General features: G+C 40.7%; 1 protein-coding gene across 1 annotated transcript in view; it reads right to left on the bottom strand.

Moving 5' to 3' along the window:
• Nucleotides 1–21,877, bottom strand: part of ttv (exostosin glycosyltransferase 1 ttv) — a 592,853-nt gene that overhangs the window by 25,503 nt on the left and 545,473 nt on the right. The window contains exon 4 of the mRNA XM_083127269.1: nucleotides 10,727–10,984. Within this exon, the coding sequence (XP_082983395.1) occupies nucleotides 10,727–10,984 (258 nt within the window). The remainder of the gene's footprint in view (nucleotides 1–10,726; nucleotides 10,985–21,877) is intronic.

A 21,877-nucleotide genomic window follows, 5' to 3' on the forward strand; every position in this document is an offset into this window, starting at 1 on the left:
TTTGTGACCTATTTACTGACTTTCCTTCGTACATATGTAATCAAGCAGTAACGTCGCAAGATTTTTAGATAAGGGTAGGATGCAACAAAAATTCTGAGAAGTCTCAGAGCTACTGGTAAAAGGCATAGGTAAAGTTCACCATGCCATGAAGCCGCATAGGGGATATGGAGGTAGAGCTTCACACATTCTCGATCTCGGCCATTTCTGAAGATGATATGATCAGCACCACGCTCAAGCTGTCTTTTACTCGCAGGATTGCCCAATACGCTCATTTATTTTAGGCTGGGAGGCTGGGTGAACCCCAGTAGCTGACAAATTCAGACTGTAGATCCAACACCCTGGGAATCGAACCTGGGTGTCTCGCGTGGTAGACATACGCCCTACCGACTAGACCCAGGGGTGCCCATCCCCACAAAATTATGTCATGGTCCCCCCAAATCATATCATGCGTCCCCCCAAATCATATCATTCGCTCCCTCAAACCATATCGTAATCCCCACAAAGTATTTAGTTACGACAGCGTGTCTACCGAAAGTATAACTTCTTTTTAGCCTTACTGAACACTATACTTGATCTGCCCATCCTCCCTAAACAGGGGTGCCGATCACTCAAGACCGCCCCTAAATCGTTCATCATAATCCCCCAAAATAGTTTGGATGAATACGTAATAATTTATGTCTATTTGAATGAAATACCATGTTAAACTGTCCATGTTTTTTAATTGTTCGATTTTCGAAAAAACTTAAAGCTATACACATAGACTGATTAAATGTAGTAAATTAAATTATGTAAATATTCATATAAACAGTGTTTGTGAGTGGGTTTATAAAACTCACAATTTGAGTATTTAACACACATTGTTACACAACTTAAGATAAAGATAGAAAATTCAACCTTGGCAAACCAAATAACGTGCTCCAGTCGTATGACCGATTCAATTATTGTTTCACGAGTCATTACAGAACCAGTTGACGAGCTATATCTTTGCGGGTGCCTTGGCTACTCCGCGCAGAGTGTGAGAGAGATTCGTTTATGTAGTTGCCACCTAATCGCCCTTTGGGTGGTCGACAGCAAGGACAGAACGCAAGGATAATGACGCGCAGCCGGTAGCTCCTCCCCCTTGCTACTGCGCAGCCGTGCTTGGGCAGGGTTCACCCGCAAAGATACAGCTCGTCAACTCTAGCTGGAAATTCTTAAGCCCAGGGCGATAATATAATACGACGATGAATATCGCTTATGTCTTGTACTGCACTTATAGTATAAAACTTCACATTCACCTCAAGAAGGCGCCACAAACAAGCATTCTCGCAAGATATTATTGCGAGCGAAGAGAGCAAAACGTTTTTTACATCCATTTCTTTGCAGGCTTTTCCAGCTTCTCTTTTGGCACGTTCGGGATTGAAAACGTGTGTATAGCATAAATAAATAATAAGATAAAATGTTGCAACTCTATCTCCACTACAGAAATCCCTTGACAATCTAAGTTTTAACATTTTATCAAGAGCTTCAAATCTCACACCTTAAATTTAATACTCAATCCTACCACCAAAATTTTCATTCCAATTTTAGACTTTACTGTTCATATTAAAGAGTGGATATTGCCTCCTCCAAAACATTAATTCTCAGACTCCACACCATAATTTCCGCAACGGTCTAAGACAATAGTAATACACAAGAATTGGATACCCCCCCCCCCTCAATCTAATGCTCAATCCCCCTCTAACTAAAATATCCTCCATAATGAAAGACCTAGAGTTGGATACTGTCCCCCACCCAACGTTTAATTCAGAATCCCCCCCAAGAACCCACGTGTCAATTAAGGCCTAATATGTAAGAGTTGGATATTTCTCCCACCCCCTTTCGATAATACCCTTAAACACTTTCTTTTCTTCATCTAATGGATTAATTATGGTGCATTTAAGGCGTAAAATTTTTACATATATTTTAGAAAAATATATAAATGTTGAATTTTTTATTATTTTAATATAAACCCCCCCAAAAAATCTCCATTGCGCCATAATAACCCCCCCTCCCTGTGGGCACCCTTGACTAAACTACCACGGCTACTTAATTGTTTTGGCAATAATGTCGTCATTGTATATTGAGTCATTTTTTTTAAAAACTGGGGAGAGGGGTCCGGTTTTCTGGGGCTGTGGATTTCTCTACTCCCCTAATTTAGCGACACTACTGCAATCAAGAATTCCCGGATTCAATTCACGGTCTAATAACAATACACAATGGCACATACCTTGTTTTAAACTACAATTTAGATTGGCGTATCTGTGCTGTTGTGTTCAGTTTGTGGGACCTTACAATATGATTCGTAGAGCTATAACCAACAATATACCCTGGGTATTCACGGGCAAAATGACACCGGAACTTAGAAAAGGAACTGTTACGTGGTTTGTGGATAGAATAAACATTCAAGCAGCGATAAAACCCGCCCACAATAAACGAATGCCTTGTTCCCGACATGCAGCGCGAACCGAAACGAGCGACAGGCAGACCGCCTCGACGCGACCGTGCAAACAGCGAAACGTCGGAAAGTGACGTGTTTCCGGGAGGGAGAGGGGTTAGAACAACAACGAGCGGACCCCGGCCATTATTTGACGCGCAATGGCTCGGCCGGTGGAGACTTCGCAGAGCGGCTGACAGCTATGAACACGGCCTGTCCACCCGGCGGACGAGTAATTGATAACGCCCTTGCGGGTTGCGGGAATGCAGGATAAACGTGCGGCTCGTTTCAACCGCGCGACACGGGCCTGCACAGCGTCCGGGATGCGTTTATGTTTTCGCCAAACACTTCCCGACATACGAGGGACTCTAAGCAGTGTGTGACTGAGTTGCGGTGCATGCACACCCAATGGCGTACTTGGTGATTTCATTTTGGGAAGTAGGTTCTTTTGGGCACGCAAATTTGTATATATGATACCAGTCAGTAAATTGCCTTGTGGTCGCGTATCTAAAATATGTTTCGGGGGGGGGGTCCAAACCAAGTGTCTCAAAATAATAATAGTAGTCTAATGTTTAAACACAAATAATTACTATATTAAATTAAATAAAATAGTATTAATTAACATATATTTATCACATGAACAGGTAAAAGGACGGTATAACAATAGTGATATAATAGCACGTATTCATTATCTAGCTTACGTGTCGGGAAAATATGTATAAAAAAAACTTCCCTGGCAAGTAAATTAATATCAAATAGTTAAAGAATTGAATATTTATGAAATATAGAAAAAAGATTGTTCCAGTAATAAATCTTGCATAAATCTACTTTGCCATTGTCATTCAAAGTAGTATGATTACAATATAATCCTTGCCTTCGAATAAGTTTGGCGGAAATAAATAACTCTCGATTAAAGAACATATTTTCATTACTTAATTTTAGTTATTTTATTATTTCATCGCTCTTGCTTAGAACATAGGTTTTCCCCTAAGTCATTAGATCTTAGTGTAAATATACTGTTTCTAAGTTACGTGTAAATATTATCATAAGAAAATCCAAGCTCGTATACAAATAAAAGAGCTATCGAACTAGCAACATCGAATACTTTTCCAAATTTCTATTGCCAGATTTAAACTTAATTTCCATTTAACCTACCTAGAAGTTTCTTGCGAACACTTGAATACATGTTCGGAGAGTTTGGTCAGTTGCAGAATGGTGACCTTCTTTAATCCAGAAGGATGCACCCTTTTCGGCAGGGAAATCTTTACTGACTGCACCATTAATGGACATGAATGATTTTTCAATTGTGTTTATTACACAGTTAGGAAACAGTATACACAATGCCATCAGGTCAATTTTTTTTTCAGCTGGATAAAAACTATTTTTCTTTTGATGGGGATAAAATGTTTTCTGGGGGAAGGAAATCCCCAGCATTCCGACATTAATTTCCGAATCACTGTGCAACTGCAATGTGCCTCCACCGGGTATCGAACCCGGGACCCCTTGATTACAAGGCGACGACACTAAACACCACATTCTCAAATTTTAACGGTAGTATATCGTAAATTTTATGCTAAACTTGTAATAACAGCATATCTTTCGCCTACGGATATAACCACAGCATTCAACACGTTGAACCGATTATTAAATACGCATGAAACTGCGCCCGTTCTTGTATTATTCTGGCAATGATCACTAACAACAAGAATCCATAAGCTAAACCCTTTCCGCTAATTATAACACGGGGATTTAGTTCAATTGTAGCCCATACGCGCATGAAATATTACCTCGTACACACACATTATCCACTGCAATAATGGAAATTGGGTTTAGTTGAAAATTAACCACCGATATTCGAAACCATCCACGGCACTTATTGTGTGCACGGTCACTGCACTTGATTAAGTGAAAACAACAAAACGAAACGAAACATCGGAATTCTATTCCAAACCTATTATTAGGTATCCGAAGGTTAAACAAACAACCAAGAACAATAGCGTGAAATTTAAAGCCAACATTTATTCTCAAATATCCCTTTAACATGTACATTGTACGTTTGTCTCGCAGCTGCTGGAGGACCAAATTTTTACATGACTTGATGTTTTAAGCAGGGGTGTCTCCTGAACGCATGCGTTGCATACTGCGCATGCGTTGCATACTGCGCATGCGTCAATTGTGGGGAAAAGGACAGCTTGCTCTGCGACGACATTAATGAGCATTTCTACATTCTAATTTCTTCATATAGGATAAGTATTTGTTTTACACGAGAGCGCTCAACTAAGCTTATACAACCTCTGACAATAAAGTTCGGTGAATGATCCTGAATATCGAAAGTAGACGAATTCTTAATGAAATTTACCTTACTGTCCTTCGAAGTAGTCCCCTCCCATGGCTATGCACCGTTGAGAACGGCTGTACATGTCCTGGAAACTTTTAGAGAAGTCTTCTTTCGGGATGGTATTCAAGACTCTCGTCACGTTCCGTTGGATGTCCGGAATATCCTCAAATCTCTGACCTTTCAAAGCGATTTTGAGGTGTGGGAAGAGAAAGAAATCTGGAGGATTCAGATCCAAATTTCTTGCAATGCATTGCTACAGAGGATGAGAGCTGGTGTGTGAGGTACGACCCTGAAACGAAACGCCAAAGCATGCCAAAGCATGGAATGGCGTTCTCGTGCATCACCCCGTCGGAAGAAGGTCAAGGCGTAAAAATCACGCATCAAGACGATGCTTATCACTTTCTTTGACAGTGATGGCATGATACACAAGGAATTCCTGCCGGAGGGAACAACAATTTTTCCGCCTTGGCCTTCTTCCGACGGGGTGATGCACGAGAACGCCATTCCATGCTTTGGCGTTTCGTTTGAGGGTCGTACCTCACACACCAGCTCTCATCCTCTGTAGCAATGCATTGCAAGAAATTTGGATCCGAATCCTCCAGATTTCTTTCTCTTCCCACGCCTCAAAATCGCTTTGAAAGGTCAGAGATTTGAGGATATTCCGGACATCCAACGGAACGTGACGAGAGTCTTGAACACCATCCCGAAAGAAGACTTCTCTATAAGTTTCCAGGACATGTACAGCCGTTCTCAACGGTGCATAGCCATGGGAGGGGACTACTTCGAAGGACAGTAAGGTAAATTTCATTAAGAATTCGTCTACTTTCGATATTCAGGATCATTCACCGAACTTTATTGTCAGAGCTATTACATTTCTTGGATCTGAAGTGACGCATGCGTCAATTGTGGGAAAATAATTATTACTTTATTTCACTTCAGATCCAAGAAATGTAATATAAGCTTAGTTGAGCGCTCTCGTGTAAAATAAATACTTCTCCTATATGAAGAAATTAGAATGTAGAAATGTTCATTAATGTCGTCACAGAGCAAGCTGCCCATTTTCCCACAATTGACGCATGCGGAGCATGCATCGCATGCGTTCAGAAGACGCTTCAGGTTATTAAGTCCACTCTATGCACAGTAAGGCTAATCGGGACTGGATCTACGGTTTAAAGTTGGATCCGAACCACTACGTGCCTCCACCGGGTATGGATCCGGAACCACTTGATTACAAGACGACGACGCTACCAATGCGCCATCCGAGAGGCCCAAATTTTTACATGAAAAAGTACGAACGCAGTAGCAAAATAACTTAAAACATATCTTCAGCTGAAAAACAAAAATATTTAGAATATTTACGGAAGAAGATATATTACTTATGTACTTTTATGAGTTTAGTTTTTCTCAAACCATGGCTATCAATAAAATGCCATTTTAGTGTATCTTTCTAAGGAAATACGTATACGACGGTAAGTCAAAAATTATGCGCACTTTCGTCATAACATTCTTTACATTGGCAACACTGCCTTTAGCGCTCGCAGTGGTAAAAGGGGGTAGGCCTACCCTTGTGGTTACGTTGCCGAGGTGTGATTGATTGATTGATTGGGTTGGTGTTTTAAGTCCATTTTATGCACAGTAAGGCTAATCGGGAGTGGACCTACAGTTTAAAGTGGGATCCGAACCACTATGTGCCTCCACCGGATATCGAACCGATGAGGTGTGATCTTAATAGCTTAATTTTTCTATCTTTTGTCACAGAAAAAAATGGCCGCTCTGCTGGCAGGGTGCACTAACTAAGAACAGAGATCCGATTTTTTCTGTTCTGAAGGTGTGTTAAGAGGCTGAAATTCATCACATACTTTCAGTACAATACGGAGACAGCGCTCCACCGGAGAAGCGTGAAGCACGAAGTGGGAGCAGGACGCCCATTAACCTCAACCACTGACGGATTGATTGATTGGATTTGGTGTTTTAAGTCCACTTCGTGCACAGTAAGGCTAATTGGGACTGGACCTATAGTTTAAAGTGGGATCCGAAACACTATGTGCCTCCACCGGATATCGAACCCGGAACCCCATCACTGACGGGAAGATTCAACAAGCTCTAGAGATGGATTCTGACGAACCGACGGGTGACCATCGATAAGGTGGCATGTGTAATCGTGTGGAGATCTGTCAACGTTTACTCGACCGCTACAACGATGAAGGCGAAGCTAAGACCTGGGTCTATAACTTTGCGTCAGAAATCTAAAAGAAGAGATCTTTGGCGCCGAAGGCCAACCCAAAGAAAGTTATGGCGAAAGTGAGGATAATTTTTGACTTCCCCTTGTAGTATTGTCGAGACTTTCATAACGAACTCGAATTAAGCTTATGCATAGATTTCGAGTTGTATAACACACACACACACATACACAAAGTCCAGGGTTAGCGCACTCTACCCTCGTCTAGAGCAGTGGTTCCCAACCTTCGTGAGGTTGCGGGCCGGTAAATTAGTTTTTTTAAAGTCGATGCCACGATAAACCTGTATTCTCTTACGGTCTTTTGGCCTATTCATGTAATTATTTAATACTAGCTGATTAGCCGGCGTTGTCCGGGGATTTATTTATCCCAATCTTGTATTAGACAGGAAAATAATGAATTCTAACTATAGTGTAAAATGTAACTAATTTTAAATATGATCGTGAATGTCACCTACCTATTAGCTTAGCGCCTCCGAAACTATGGATTCGACACTAATCTAGGTCATTTGTGGCATTTTATTTTTCACCCCCTCTCACCCTCCATGCCGATAGGTGATGAACTTGGAGTTGAACCGCATTGGGAGTGTCACGAAAACTATGGATTCCATTCGCAACACAGCCTGAATGTTAGACAACCCGAGAAACACTATCGTTGTGCGGATTGCATAGAGTCACGGATGTCTGTTTGTGCGGAATTTAATATCGGTGGTTCTCGATTATTTTTACATGTCACCCCTTCCCACCCCACCCTAGGGGTGCCAGGGGCGTCTTACCCCCACAGTATTTATTTCCAGCTTGGAAGTGATATGTGTACCAAGTTTGGCTGAAATTGCTCCAGGCGTTCGAGAGTTATGCCGGAACAAACAAACACACACACACATATACACACATACATCTATTTTTATATATAGAGAGATTATTATGAGCCTATAAATTATATTAACGTATTAATTTAAACTTTTATTATTATTATTTCTGACGCAAACCCCGAAATATATTCCCAGACATGTACAGTCACCAGCAATAAAAATGAGACACCTACATTCTGAAATATTCGCTTCCCTGCAAGGTGTTATGCCGGATAAGTGGGTTTTAATAGCATATTGTCAATGGCAACTGTACCACCGCCGTAGAGTTAGGCAACACCCTTAACACCTTGCATGGAAGCGAGTATTTCAGGATGTAGGTGTCCGATTTTTAATGCCGGTGACTGTACCTGTCAGAAAAGCATACCAAATACTCGGATTTCATTTGAATGTTTGTTATTTAGGGTAACTTTTCTGCCACTTTTGGCTAATCGCGACGATGAAGATGTGTGATGTGATGAAACTGATGAAGGGACACTTACAAAGAACACCCATGTGAAGATTCGAACCCGGAACCGCTAGCGTTGTAGCACGCCAAGCAGGTTGGCTGGCACGCGCCGAGAAGGTCCCGCAACCCTACTCGACTCCTCAAAAGAACCTCCCACGCAATCCTCAGGTCCAATTTGGGGCCAGCGACAGCGACGCATGTTTCATCCTGTCGGCGACGAGGTATGACGTAGATTTCCGGATGCCGCGCTCCCCCACCTGATTCCAGATCTGGCGGAGAAATATTTTATCGTCGCCGGAGCACGCATCTCTACGGCACCGGAACGAACAAAATCAAATCTCCAGCGATGCATTTCTCATGGGCTTTTCTTCCTTCGAAAAACGACGCTCTTTTGTTTCTCCAGGGTATGTGTGAGTGTGTGTGTGTGCGCGCGCGGCTTCAGCATCCCTCGAAGGTTCTCCAAAACGCGCACAAAATTTGCATGAGGTGTTGCCGGGGAAGAGATTCGCTCCGCAAAAACATCCAGGAGGATCCTCTTTTCTTTCAATCTTTCGACGCGTGGCGAGAATTTTTCCAGGCAATATTTGGCATCCTTCGAAGCTTCCCCTCGCGTTGACACCGGATCTGAATTTTTTAACGGGAATCGCCCTGTTTTCGTTCGTACCGTGACGTGCCCAGCCGATCCCAAGATACTTCGTATTATATTTATTTATTTATCACTGCTCGCTTTTTCATTCCGTGACATCCTATATACTTCATCTTCTCAAAACAAGTTCTCCAAGAATTTCGTATGTTTTCCGTACTTTACGTCACTTTTCTGCCACTGCTGGCAAGCACATATATACAAAGGTTGTTCAAAAAGTAATGCCCCTCTTCTTTTTCCTTTCACTGCATACACAATATATCAAGGGAGGAATTTATAACCAGCAAGTTGGATATCTTGCGCAGACATATGTAAAAGTTCATGGTCGTTCGATAGGCGGTTTCCTTCTAGCAGGCATTTAAAATGGCAGAAGTGAGAGAGATTTATTCCCAACTCAGGAACTATGAAAATTTCAAAGAAAACAGTGCAATTTCAGAAAATGGTCTACGCAACTTGGACATTTCTGTGAAATGTCTACCCAACTCAGGACGTCCTACTAGTTGCCTCGGGGGAGAATCAATTGGCGTTTGAAATAGTTGACATTACACACACCCGTGCAACTCCTAACCTAACCTACAAGCAAATGATATGCAATGTACTCAAAATATATAAGCAGAAAGAAGAAACTCTTTGTAAAGCACAGAATGCAAATGGATATATATGTATGCAGTATTTCAGGATAACGTACCTGAGTTGGGAACATTCCACTTCAAACATTCCACGTGAAAATATCAGTTCCTGAATTGGGACATCACCGTGAGACACATTAGTCACAAACAGAGAGTCTTTCTGAAAACATTTTGTCCGGGTCTGAGACCACACGAAATAAATTCTCTTGCGATGCGACTTGTGTGGATTTTGCAGTGAGAACAGCAATTCAAGATAGACTGAAGACCAAGCACAAAACAAAAAGTTCATCTTGTGTTTGCAAAATCATTCAATTATTCTAAGATTTTGTTAATTTCTCCTTCTTTTGCTTACCGCTGAGCACAGCCTCCAAATCATAACAATGTAGTGGCGATAATAGTGGCTATAATTATGTCAAGTAGTCGGTGTGATACTACTCCCTTTGCTATTTTGGACATTATAGTTGAAATTTGGAACACTTATTATAAATCATGCTATTTATTGTTAATTTTTAACCAAATATGTTTTCAATAATCAAAGAATTGAACAAAAGAACAGCAGGATTGTTGAAATAACAGCCATAATGCAGGAACACTTTAGCTTGTACGACAACAATGTGATTCTCTATTGTAACTAAACTAACAATTAACGTACGGTACATTTTTAAAAGGTCTTGTCAATTGTCGAAAAGTTACGGAAATTTCTTTGTAGTAACAAAATATTGAAGATTTAAAAATTAAAACTGGACCCAAAATACCTGTCCGTGGTTTGAGACTAATACAGTATCACGAAGAAGAACAGAAATACAGTACGAGTATACAAAATTAAATCAAAGCAAATTACCAAAACAATAAAAAATGCAAGGATTTTACAAGCATATAAAAAGTGAAAAATATTTTATGGTCACCCTGTAGCCCTCAAATTAATATTTGAGCTAGTAAAACAACCGTGAAATATGTTTTAGCAACAAAGCAGAAATGTGGACATAAACCAACCACATGAAAGACAAATACATGGCTCGTAGAGGAAGTTGGGTGAAATTTCAAAAAGTTAAGGGGACGCGTGACCTGGTTTAGTTGTCGATATGTACACACAGATGTCACTACTTACCCTAGACACGTAGGCGCTCCTGGCAACATTCCTGATAAGCTTGTACAAGGGAGATGTCATGCTCACTGAGGGGCCACTCAGCTGGGTGTAGATGACTGCGGTGAAGTTGTCCCCAGGTACTTCCCCGAGGGTGGACAGGTAGAAAGGATAGTGGCGCCAACTATCGGAAAACTGCGGCAACGTGAGCAGAGCGCCAGGCGTTGAATTCCATACGAGTCCGTCCCTTCGGGGCTGGCCCGGGAGCCTCTCTCGGATTATCTGCGGGAAAAGAGGTAAAAAAATGCAATTAAGAGGATTAAAATGACGCTACACACACATGGTTTATCTGCGAGCTCTCTCCCAGACAGACATTTCATTGCGAAACCCATTAGTAAAGGTGCAAATATGCAGGTTCAGTCCGTCCAATAAAGGGAACATATGTTTGCGGTCGTGGTTGCCATATTAGATGTACAGTCATGTAGATAAAAATGATAGAACGTTGAAAAGAATACTACGAGGAAAAAAGCATAATACGTAAAAGACAAAGACTGAGAGTTGAGGACAATGGAGATAGGTTGGAGAAGGAAATTGAAAACAAGAAGGATGGGAGAAGAATTGTGGAGGGTAAGACATACCAAATATTTTACTAGAGGAAGAAGAGGAGAGTGAGAAGAGGGGTGAAGTTACTGCAGAAGGTACAGGAGGACTGAAATAAAAGGATTGCAGGAGGATTACATACAAGGTCAAGGCTCATAAGAACAGGGCAGGGGAAAAGGAGAGAAATATATGAAAATTAGGGACTGGAAAAAGGAAGACTTAATTTTGGAGAGCAATGCATACCAAAGGCTGAAGAAAGATATATATATTATTATACATGAGCAACAGAGATTGGAGAGTCATAAATTCAAAAATGGAAGGCAGATTGTGGAGGGCAGGGTATACCACAAACTGAAGTACCAGAAAGAGAGAAGAGAGAGAGAAAGGGAGAGAAATATCTGAAAATTAGATATTTGAGAAGGAAGAGTGAAAACAGGGTGGACGATTATGGAGGGCAAGGCATCCCAAAGGCAGAAGAGAGAGAAATATATGAAAATTAGAGATTTGAGAGCAGGCAGATTGAAAAACAGTAAGGACGATGGTGTAAGAGGACATAGCAAAGCTTGAAGTAGGGTAAAGAGAGAGAGAGAAGAAGGGTTATTGTGCAAAGACAAGGCATTCCAAAGGCTGAAGTGCCACAAGGAGACATAGAAAGGGAGGGAACAGTATGAAAGAAAGATTAAAAACAGAAGGGATGATTGTAATGGATAAGGCAAGTTATAAAGAGAGAGAGAGAGAGATATGTTGGAGAGAATTAAGACTGAAAACAAGGATGATAATTGTGGAGAGCATGGCATACTAAAGGCTGAAATACCAGAGAGAGAAAAGTTCAGTATAGGGAGGATTATGAAGATTAGAAACAGGAGAAAAATTGAAATTAGAAAGGGTTGGATGCTGATTGCGTAAAAGATCGAGGGATTGAAAACAGGGAGGGAGGTAAATAAAAACTGACTCTACAGTATCAGAGAACGACAAGTTTATTCTCATTCTAGAGACATGGTTTGGGCTTGAAATTTCATACCAGGAGTTTTCGGAATACTATATTTTCCTTAGGAAAGTACACTAATAGAGTCTGGAGTTAAAATATTTATATATTTCAATACAGTAACATTGCTATTACACACTTGGCATTTTTTTTAAATTTCAAAACCAGCCATAATCCTTATACGAGCCCCAAGAATTCTTCACTTGTCAAAGATATACTCTCATATTAACGATGGTAAAAAAAAGGAAGTTCATTTTCTATACAATTTATAGCAATGAATGAAGTAGCAATGTTTTCCCTTTTTCTAAAATGTTAATAAAAAAGTAAACGTTTGTATGTAGTGACATTTCATTTTCTTGGTGCTCGCTATTTTTAAACGAAATTGGTTCACTTTCAGAAGTGTCACAACGACAACTGTTTTCAAATGACAACAGAAAAAGTCTAGTTTGTTTTTAAACCGTTTTTTTGTCTTTCGAACGACCATTATGGAAGCCCCGATCGCTTCGCAAACTCGTCAAGTTGCATCCAATTAAAAACGTACCCCCTTGCCTACGACATCCAACGCTCACAACGAGGTACCAAATTGCACCTGTCAATACCAACGGCAATTTCCCTTTCGGCCGGGAACTGAGACAGAAAAAGAAACGAACTACAAGTTAAAAATAAAATAAAAGCTATGTTTTCCACCTTTCAAACACTGCAAGCTCACACGTTTCAGGAAACATCGTTATACAAGCACACTGTTTAATTTACAAGAATAACACTAGATGGCAGTGTACACTGTGGAAACAAATGTTTTTATAGTATTGTTCCAGCTTGCAGAATTGAGCTATTTCTATCGATCATTATTGGTATTTTCATGAGGCATTATACAGTTGACCGCTGCATAAATAGAATATATCCCCAGGTAGAAAGCGTAAATATTAATGCTGATCTCACAGAACATTTTTTAACGTACAGATCCATGTACCTGTAAGGTTTATGTGGTAGCATATTCGTTTCCACACAGTCTACTATGTTGCTGTCAGGCTCATACTGTGTCGTGTTTGTTCAGCGATTTGCGACAGTAGAGTGGGTACCAGCATAGTAACCTGTAATGGAAACGTCCAGCATGCATGGGCCTGGTTTCTCGATCTTTTGGACGTTATAGACAAAAGACAAATTCGGAAATTAGACGGGATTTAGGGACGGATTGAGTAACTGTTGTGTGATACAGTAAAGTGGCAGCTTATGTAGAGATTCAATTGACAGAACTCGACGCAGTACTGTCGGCTGGAAATATAATAGCAGTTAAATTGTCTAACACCACTTTAATTCATTTTCGCAATGTGAGATTCAAGAGTTGACAAAATCGTCAATAAGCAGAAGACAATTTACGCTCCAACAAAATTAAAATCACATTCCTTAAAAAATATAGGATTTTAGTACTGTTATATTTGAATACAATGTTAAGTGAACATTATTCACTGTTTTGTGCTTTTAATTATACTTATTCAACACTATGTTTCGAGAGAACACTTCTCTCGTCTTATTTTTGCCGGAAATCGAGGCTACGACAAACTTGTGATTTTACTGCAAATCCGGTACGCGTTGGAGTAGTTGGTTAGCGCATCGGATTTGCAGTAACATCACTATTCTTCAACTTTTGAATATGAGAGTGGCAGCTCTACAGTTCGGAATCATATTGGAAACTGACCTAGCTGATATCCGAGAGAATCTTTTCATCACTCACCGCTAGCAATGGTTCACCGTTTATTCAGGTGTTTTTGAAAAATAGTGTTAGTAAACATTTCTCACCATATCAAGATTGAAAGAGACGGTTGTTACCATAAATCATCTGACTGAGAACAAGAAAATTCTGTCATTGGAGATGAAAATGGTCTCGAAACGGACTCGCTTCAAGTAAATTACCAGTTTGCTGAAGACGTAAGACATTTCCCCACGATCGATTTCTTCCAGTTATTCATTAGCTCCATCAGGATAGAGCAAATGATAATGGGTACCGAAAAAATTGACTCTTTTTCAGTAGTCACCAGTGGGGTTGAAGTTAGCTAAATTGGAGCAGAGCTAGCGGATATATTAGCCCCCGAAAATTTCGACATGTTCCAAAAAAAAAAAAAAAAATCACTTTCCTGAAGATATGTAATTGCTAGGGCTAGAAAACTTAGAGCAGACTCCAGAAATCACATGACTATAACCGGAGGGAATTATTTATCGTTCAAGGAAACCAACTCTAGATATTGTTAAAAAAAAAAGAACGTAAATAACACAGATTCTTACATGTCCATCGAGCTATAACTCCTGTGAGATAAGAGGTAATAAAGAGTAAGTCTAACCAATCTCAAATAAGATTCTACTATTAACGACATGAACGGGGAAAGTTTAATGGCGACGATGATAGTGAGATGAATGATAATGAAGTGAACGGTTGTACATAGATATATCCACGTTTAGGCCAGAATTAGAATGCAGCAACTGTGTTGAGCAGCACACGAGTTTCGAAAGGAGAAGTTGGTATGTGTGTGTGTGGAGGTCGATTAATTACCAAGACATGCTTCGGATTACGTTCTGAGATTTCAGGAAGGTATTCAAGTCACGAAAATTTCTCCTCAAAAGCTCCTAAAACTATTTGAGGGAAACACAGGCAGAAAGAAATCAGATTCTGCGCGAGAGTTAAGAGGTAGAAGGAAAAAGGGAACGGAATGGAGGGAACATACAGATTCTTAACAGTTGCAGCCTGTTAGCAAGTTTCACCGAAACTTATGCGTCTGCGAGGGAGCGGGGGCAAGTCGCAGAAGTCCTCCTGAGCACGAAGAGGAAGACTGTCTTAACGAGCCACATCCTCAAGACTCGGGTGGAAGGGGGAAGATCGAAACCACAAGCCTTTAAAAGGAGATTTCCTTTTGCCTGACAACCCTTGGAAAAAGAGGAGAGAGAAGAGACGAGCACCGCAGAAGAAATGCCACAGGAAAGCTAATTAATGATCTCGGAGATAACTCGTGTCTCTCAGCTCGGAATCTCTTTATTTCGTCTTCTCCTTATTAGTCCGTTTTTTCCCCTCCTTCTTCCTCCTCCTTTCTGTCTTCTCCATTTCGGTTCTTTAGGATAAATCGACGGACGGGCCTTCGACGTCAAAGAAGGTACTCACTGGAGGATAAACATGAAGGAGAAGGAGGAAGGGAGAGGAGACGTAAAGGGAAAAAAACAAAACAAGAGGCCCACGGCATGGAAATCGTTTTCAAAGACTACAAAAAGGAGATGGGAAGTTCCTTAATTCAATTTCTTCCACGCAGTTCGGGTCACTGTCTATTTTCTTCACGGCGAAGGAGAGAAACTACACTGATACTGCCAACATTCAAGGACATCTCTCTTAATTTTAACAGTTTGCTTGTTCTCTAAGCTCCTCTCTCTGTAAAAGCCATTAGGTTTCGAAAAAAAATCAAATCTCTTTCAAAATACCACGTCCTCTCTTATGAAAGCTTCAAAGTTCTTGTTTCAATATACAGTGGAACGTCGATTTTATGTTTTTTATGGGGTCAAGTTGGAAAAACTTAAATTGTACTAACTAACTAACTCTCTAGCCTTCTTAAACCCGAAGGTTCATGGCTGCAGCAACACAGGCCTTCCATCTGTCCCTATCTTGAGCAAGATCTATATACTCTTTTCCATCCCTACCGATTTTCTTTAGGTCCATCTCAACGTTGTCCCTCCATCTTCGTCTTGGCCTTCCTACAGGTCTCTTACCATCCCAACAAGAATCCTGTGAACTCCTCTTCTCCCATTCGTGCCACATGGCCTGTCCACCTAAGCCTTCTTGATTTAATTATTCTAATAATATCTGGACACGAATACAAATTATGTAGTTCTAAATTATGTAATCTTCTCCACTCACCTGTCTCCTCATCCCTTTTAGGTCCAAATATTTTCCTAAGGATCTTATTTTCAAATACTCTCAATTTATGTTCCTTTTTCAATGTAAGGGACCAAGTTTCACACCCATATAATACTACAGGCAAAATTACTGTTTTGTATATTTTAACATTTAGTTTCTTAGATATTAAATGACAAGACAAAGGTTTATGAAGAGAGAAGTACGACAATGTAAATTATAATATTATGCTATAAAGTTTGCATGTATATTATCGAAACGTAACCTTGGGGTTTTACTGTTTTAGCTTCTATCCTTTATGTATATACACCATGGTTCAAAATTTCGCCTTTTAACTCATATTTCATAATTATGAGCATTTGAGTTCAACACACTAATAGCTACGAACATTTTCAAAAACTGTGCCATTTTTGTAGGCAACGGGATCCACAAATCAGCACCAACATGTGCTTTTGCTGGTCCGTGGCACACAACCGAAGAACCAGCCAATGTCAATTCTCATTGAGGCTCGTACTAGCAAACAGCCTCAACGGTGCATGCCACGTTGAAAATTCAAGCACATTATATTGAAAACTTCATATTTCCAACAACTTTCCCCTCTTTCCATTTTTCGCCATCTGGACTAATAACGCAGTTGTCCTATGGTGTCAGACTTTTGAAACATCCTGTACATATACAGATTGTCAAAAATCGACCTATTCTTATTTCATGGGCTTAATCTGACACTATTTTGGATGCTACCGTTGAGTTCTGGCACAAAGCATGATGTTTGATCCAGAACATGATCAAATAGCTGAAAGGGTTATTTTTAGACTTTTCGCGCCATATTGGCCACCATATCTAATATTATTTGATAAAGTGTGTCTTTTTAATTTCTTATTATCATAATACAGTTATAAACTTCAAATTAAGTGAAAATAAGATGTCTTGAATGTTAAATAACTGCAATAAACTAACGGGTTTCATGGATAGAATGTTCGTCATGGCCGCCATTTTGAAGACGCCATTACAGACAAACGAGGGCTTAAAAACTTGGAGTCTAGGGCGTTTTAGGTTCGGAAATTAATGTAGTATCAGCCCCCAAAAGGGCATGTTCTCCGCCGGAAGTGAAATATTCTTCCATTTTTTCTTGCTTTCCAACCGCACTAATGCATTTATTGAACACTACCTGTCAAGGGGTGACTTTTCCTTGAGAACCCAAACGGCAACCTCCCTTCCAAATGGTACACCCTGGACTGCATTTTGCAAACTACCGAGGCTCTGGCGTCTTGACTCACAGCCAGTATAATCCTCTGTGCAGCTTGTGTTCTGTTGTTGTTGTTGTTGTTCTGTTCTCACGATATTTGTTTCTGATTGTTCCTTCACCCATCACATCATAGCACCATTCATCTTCACAGTCGCGATTAGCCAAAAGTGGCAGAAAAGTGAAGCAAAATCAATCAATTCATTCACGAGCTGTCAATTCACGAACATAATCCCCCTTATATAACAATGTCGTTATTTTCTCTTTACGTACATTCACCGGCAATAAATGTTCTCTTTAGGTACAGTCACCGGCAATAAATTTTCTCTTTAGGTACAGCCACTGGCAATAAATTTTCTCTTTAGGAACAGTCACAGGCAATAAATTTTCTCTTTAGGTACAGTCACCGGCAATAAAATGAAACACCTGGATCCTGTCGCTTCCCTGTAAAGCGTTGTGTGTGTTGCCTAACTCTACGGCGATGGTAGAAGTTTGCACTGAAAATTTGCTATTAAAATCCACTTATCCTGTAGAGTTAGGCAAAAACCATAACGCTCTGCAGGTAAGCGTATTTCAGGATATAGTTTCCCCATTTTTACTGCCAGTGACTGTACATACTCATGTTGGCCAGTCTCTAAAATCCAGCGTCATCTAGCTAACAAACAAGTAACCCGAAAACCTGCAGTAATCCTTATCTGGTTTTGTTCTTGGTCCATCCCAGCATCACCAAATCTCCAACTCCGGCAGGGAGATAAACTATCACTGTTTCCAGATTATTTAAGCCAGATTTCGCCCAGCGCCACAACGAATGAATCTCGCCTAGAATGGATGCTCTGGTATTAAGTGCCCGGACGCTTAATTTCCCTCACCAGCGGCTTTATGCCGACGCCATCTCCCGAGCTCCAATGAAGAGAGAACGAGAAATTGGGCAAACCAAGCAAAACTGCTCCGCCAAAATTAGAACTGCGGGGTGATGGAGTAGGTAAACTTGTAAGCAGGCCACAAAATCTGGAGAGTGCGTTAGGGTGGAAGAAATTCCAGTTAAATCCACGACCAAATCTTTCCTCCGACCTCTCAATTTCTTGTACAACGGTAATCCGAGCACAAGATCCGCTTTTATGGAGGCTGCTAGTCCCCTCTGGCGGTGGGGAGATGAAACAGAGCACCCAGAAGACGCCAATAAAAGTTTCGTGCCGACTACGCGTTGAGTAAAGAAACAGTGTTTCAGCTCGGAAGGTGTGGTCATCGGGGATGCTGGAATGTTTTATCCTATTTTAGATAGACTGCAAAACGTCCAAGATTAGACAGCGTGTGATAAATATACTGTATGTATTACAACAAGAATTATCTGCACATATCTGACCCTCTGATTTACTGAAATCTCAGGAACTACAGGGAACCGTAAGCTGGGGTCTAGAGGCGCACGAATTTAGGTCGATAAAGGCTGTGTTCGAAGGTCCAGTGACGGTCTTGTCGAAGTGGCGTCACCTAGAGCAGTTCGAAAACGCTAAATATACGAGCAGTCAAGCGTGCAGTATGTAGTACGCGACTTTACACACTTGTTTACTTCACGTTTTCGCTTCTTGTTCACTTGTTTGAAATCATGGAGTCGAAAGTCAACTAGATGTTTGATGTAGTTCTTCTATTGTGTGGAAATTTAAGTGTAAGAACTTCAAAAAATGCTATGTAATTTATATGGTGAAAAACAAGTGTTCATAGCACGGGAAAAACAATGTGTTCATAGTTTTATTTACTGATTGGATTAGGCACTGGAGTCGAAAGATTTTAGATTCCGGATCCAACGATTCAAGACTGAACTGCGAGACCATTCTCTAATAATGTGTACGGCCGGCGCCAGTGGCGGAATGGTTAGCACATCGCGCAACAACGCCAGGGGTCCCGGGTTCCAATCCCGGCCTGGGCATGGATGTTTGAGTATGTCCATTCATCAATTTCATCACTCATCCCCATCTTAGCAAATTAGCCAAAAGTGGCACAAAAAGCGAAGTAAAATAAAGCAAATCAATCAATCTATCTTCAAGTATTTTATGAGTAGCTCTAGTGGGGCGATTTGATGTTAATATGCGTGCGGCTAAGATAGGGGTGGTAACCTTCGCATTTGTGTAAGAACGCTCTCGTGTGCACGCGTGTGTTGTGGAGCGAGCAACGGTACTGCATCATTATAAGATGGGCGGTAAGGAGGCTTCTTCGGTCGCGTTCGTGCAGTGGGAAACGTCACCTGATTCCTATCTGGCACGCAGTGTGGCAAAAGAAACAGGAGGTGGTTCCGCGAAAAGGGGAGCGCCTTTCCCCACACAGTATTTTTTTAAACTCCCAATGCCAGAAGTACGTATTGCTCTGCCTTGAGGTGCAGGTGCAGGCGGGAAGGTCGCACCGCACGCGCGCGATCTCTGGCTTTCACGAGTGTAAGCGTGTTATTGAAGCCTGGGTTAACGCAGCAATATAAGCAAAGATGGTTGTGACCAGGGGTAGAAAATACAGGACACCATGGCGCCTGAAAATTCAAATTCAGTCACAAAAAAAAATCGAAATCACTTACGGGTTTTTCCTAAATTTTAAAATTACTTTTTTGTAATGCTTGCGTGTTTTCTGCATCATGGGTATCATTAAATCAAAATAATAAACATTGCCGATGTACATTTTTGCACAGTTCCTAGCCGGATTTTAATACTTGCAATGATATGGTAGAGTCGACTATATATTAGAATGTACTGCATAGGAAGGCTACTGCTCTGCAGGAATAAATACTTCCAAACTTGTATTAATTCATAAAGTAAATGTTTTAAGACCACACTTCAAAATATACACACACAGACACACACACACACTTATGTGTATATATAATGATGGCTTCCGAGAAAAAGGAGCTGGCGCCTGAAATTTAAGTTTTTTCTACCCTGGTTGTGAACTTCCCCTTGCAAACAATTGAGGCGCTCAGAATAATAACGGCAGATCCCAACCAAAGTTCATTTTGAGAAAAATGACATTATCTGTTTAATTTCAAACCTCAGGAGATTTTTAACATTGTCGTAATTTTATTAGGTTCTTTTAAATATGGTTTTTCATGTTTATGTCCAAATTCTTGAACCATTGTGGTTAATAGTTTCAGAGATTTTGTGCTGTTTACTAGGAAAAAATATACACAAGTGAAAAAATGGGGTAAAACTTATTTATTGAGTTTACCTTTAATTAACATATTGTATTAATCCAGCTCCATTCCCAGATTTTCACATTCTTCTTCAACATCAACACAATCAGGAACAAGATTATTATAAAAACCGTGACAGACGGGTGGTATATATTTCAATAGTTGCATCAGGTAATTGTATTCAGCTTTCTTAATTTTTCTCTGTTCACTGTACTTCTGCTGTAACGTTAGGCTACATACCGGCCAATCGTCCAGCCTAACCTAACCTAACTTAACCTGAGTCTAAATTAAACAAATAGGCATTCTGCTTATTTTAATCACCAAGGCTACAAAACTCCAAAAACAATGTGTCCTTCGCATCAACAGACAAACGTTGAAACACGCAAGTTGAATCAGGAAAGTTACAGCACTTCTCTAATGGTTGACGTATTTTATCTGGGACCACAGTTAAAGTTTTTGTTACATATGACTTGCCACTGTTTCTGCATAACTTCCGTTTGTTTATTACCCATTCAGTTGAGTTCTTCACTCGTTTTTTACCTTCTTTCGGAGATTCTGGCATAACAACACACTCAGTCACGGACGCTGCCATATTGTCTACAACGCCACCGAACTAGTAGCGGACATAAACAAAAGCACATACAGTTGGGATATGTCATTTTCCCACTGATAATATTTTCATTTTCCTTACGGACGAATTTTAAAGGTGGAATATGAGAGTTTTGGCATATCGCAATTCTTTTGATACTTCAGCATATGAAAGGTAGGTGGCAACAGTAGGTATACCGTCATTATGTATCTCAAATTTCGAGGTCGGTTGGGATCTGCCGTTATCATTCTGAGCGCCTCACAGAGGCTTTATTACTACATGTCTGAACAAGTACAGAAAATTTTCATTTTGGTAATATTTTAATACACCCTCCAAGCCAATATCGTTAAAAGAAAGCTAAGAAAACCCTCTCTTTATATGAAACCCTCTTGGATAAACAAAACTGGATATTATGTAGTTGCGAATGAAACTGCTGCAAATTGTAATCTCCCAATGGGGACTCCCCTCTGCTTCAATTTCATCCACGGACCTCCGGAGGTATTCCCGACGCCCCTCAACAATTACGGGGTCAGCGAGGATTGCAAGAAAAGGGTTCGTCTAATTACAGCCGAGCATTAACCTTGGACTGCGTCGCTCGCCGCCGGAGACCCACGCGAGGCTTCTCCGTGGAGCGTCGTCGCCACGCAGCGTAACAAACTCGCAAACAGACATCCTCCGGGCGCGTATGGTCGACGCGTTT

Source organism: Lepisma saccharinum, chromosome 8 (genome assembly GCF_977018435.1).
Source record: "Lepisma saccharinum chromosome 8, izLepSacc3.1, whole genome shotgun sequence".
NCBI lineage: Eukaryota > Metazoa > Arthropoda > Insecta > Zygentoma > Lepismatidae > Lepisma > Lepisma saccharinum.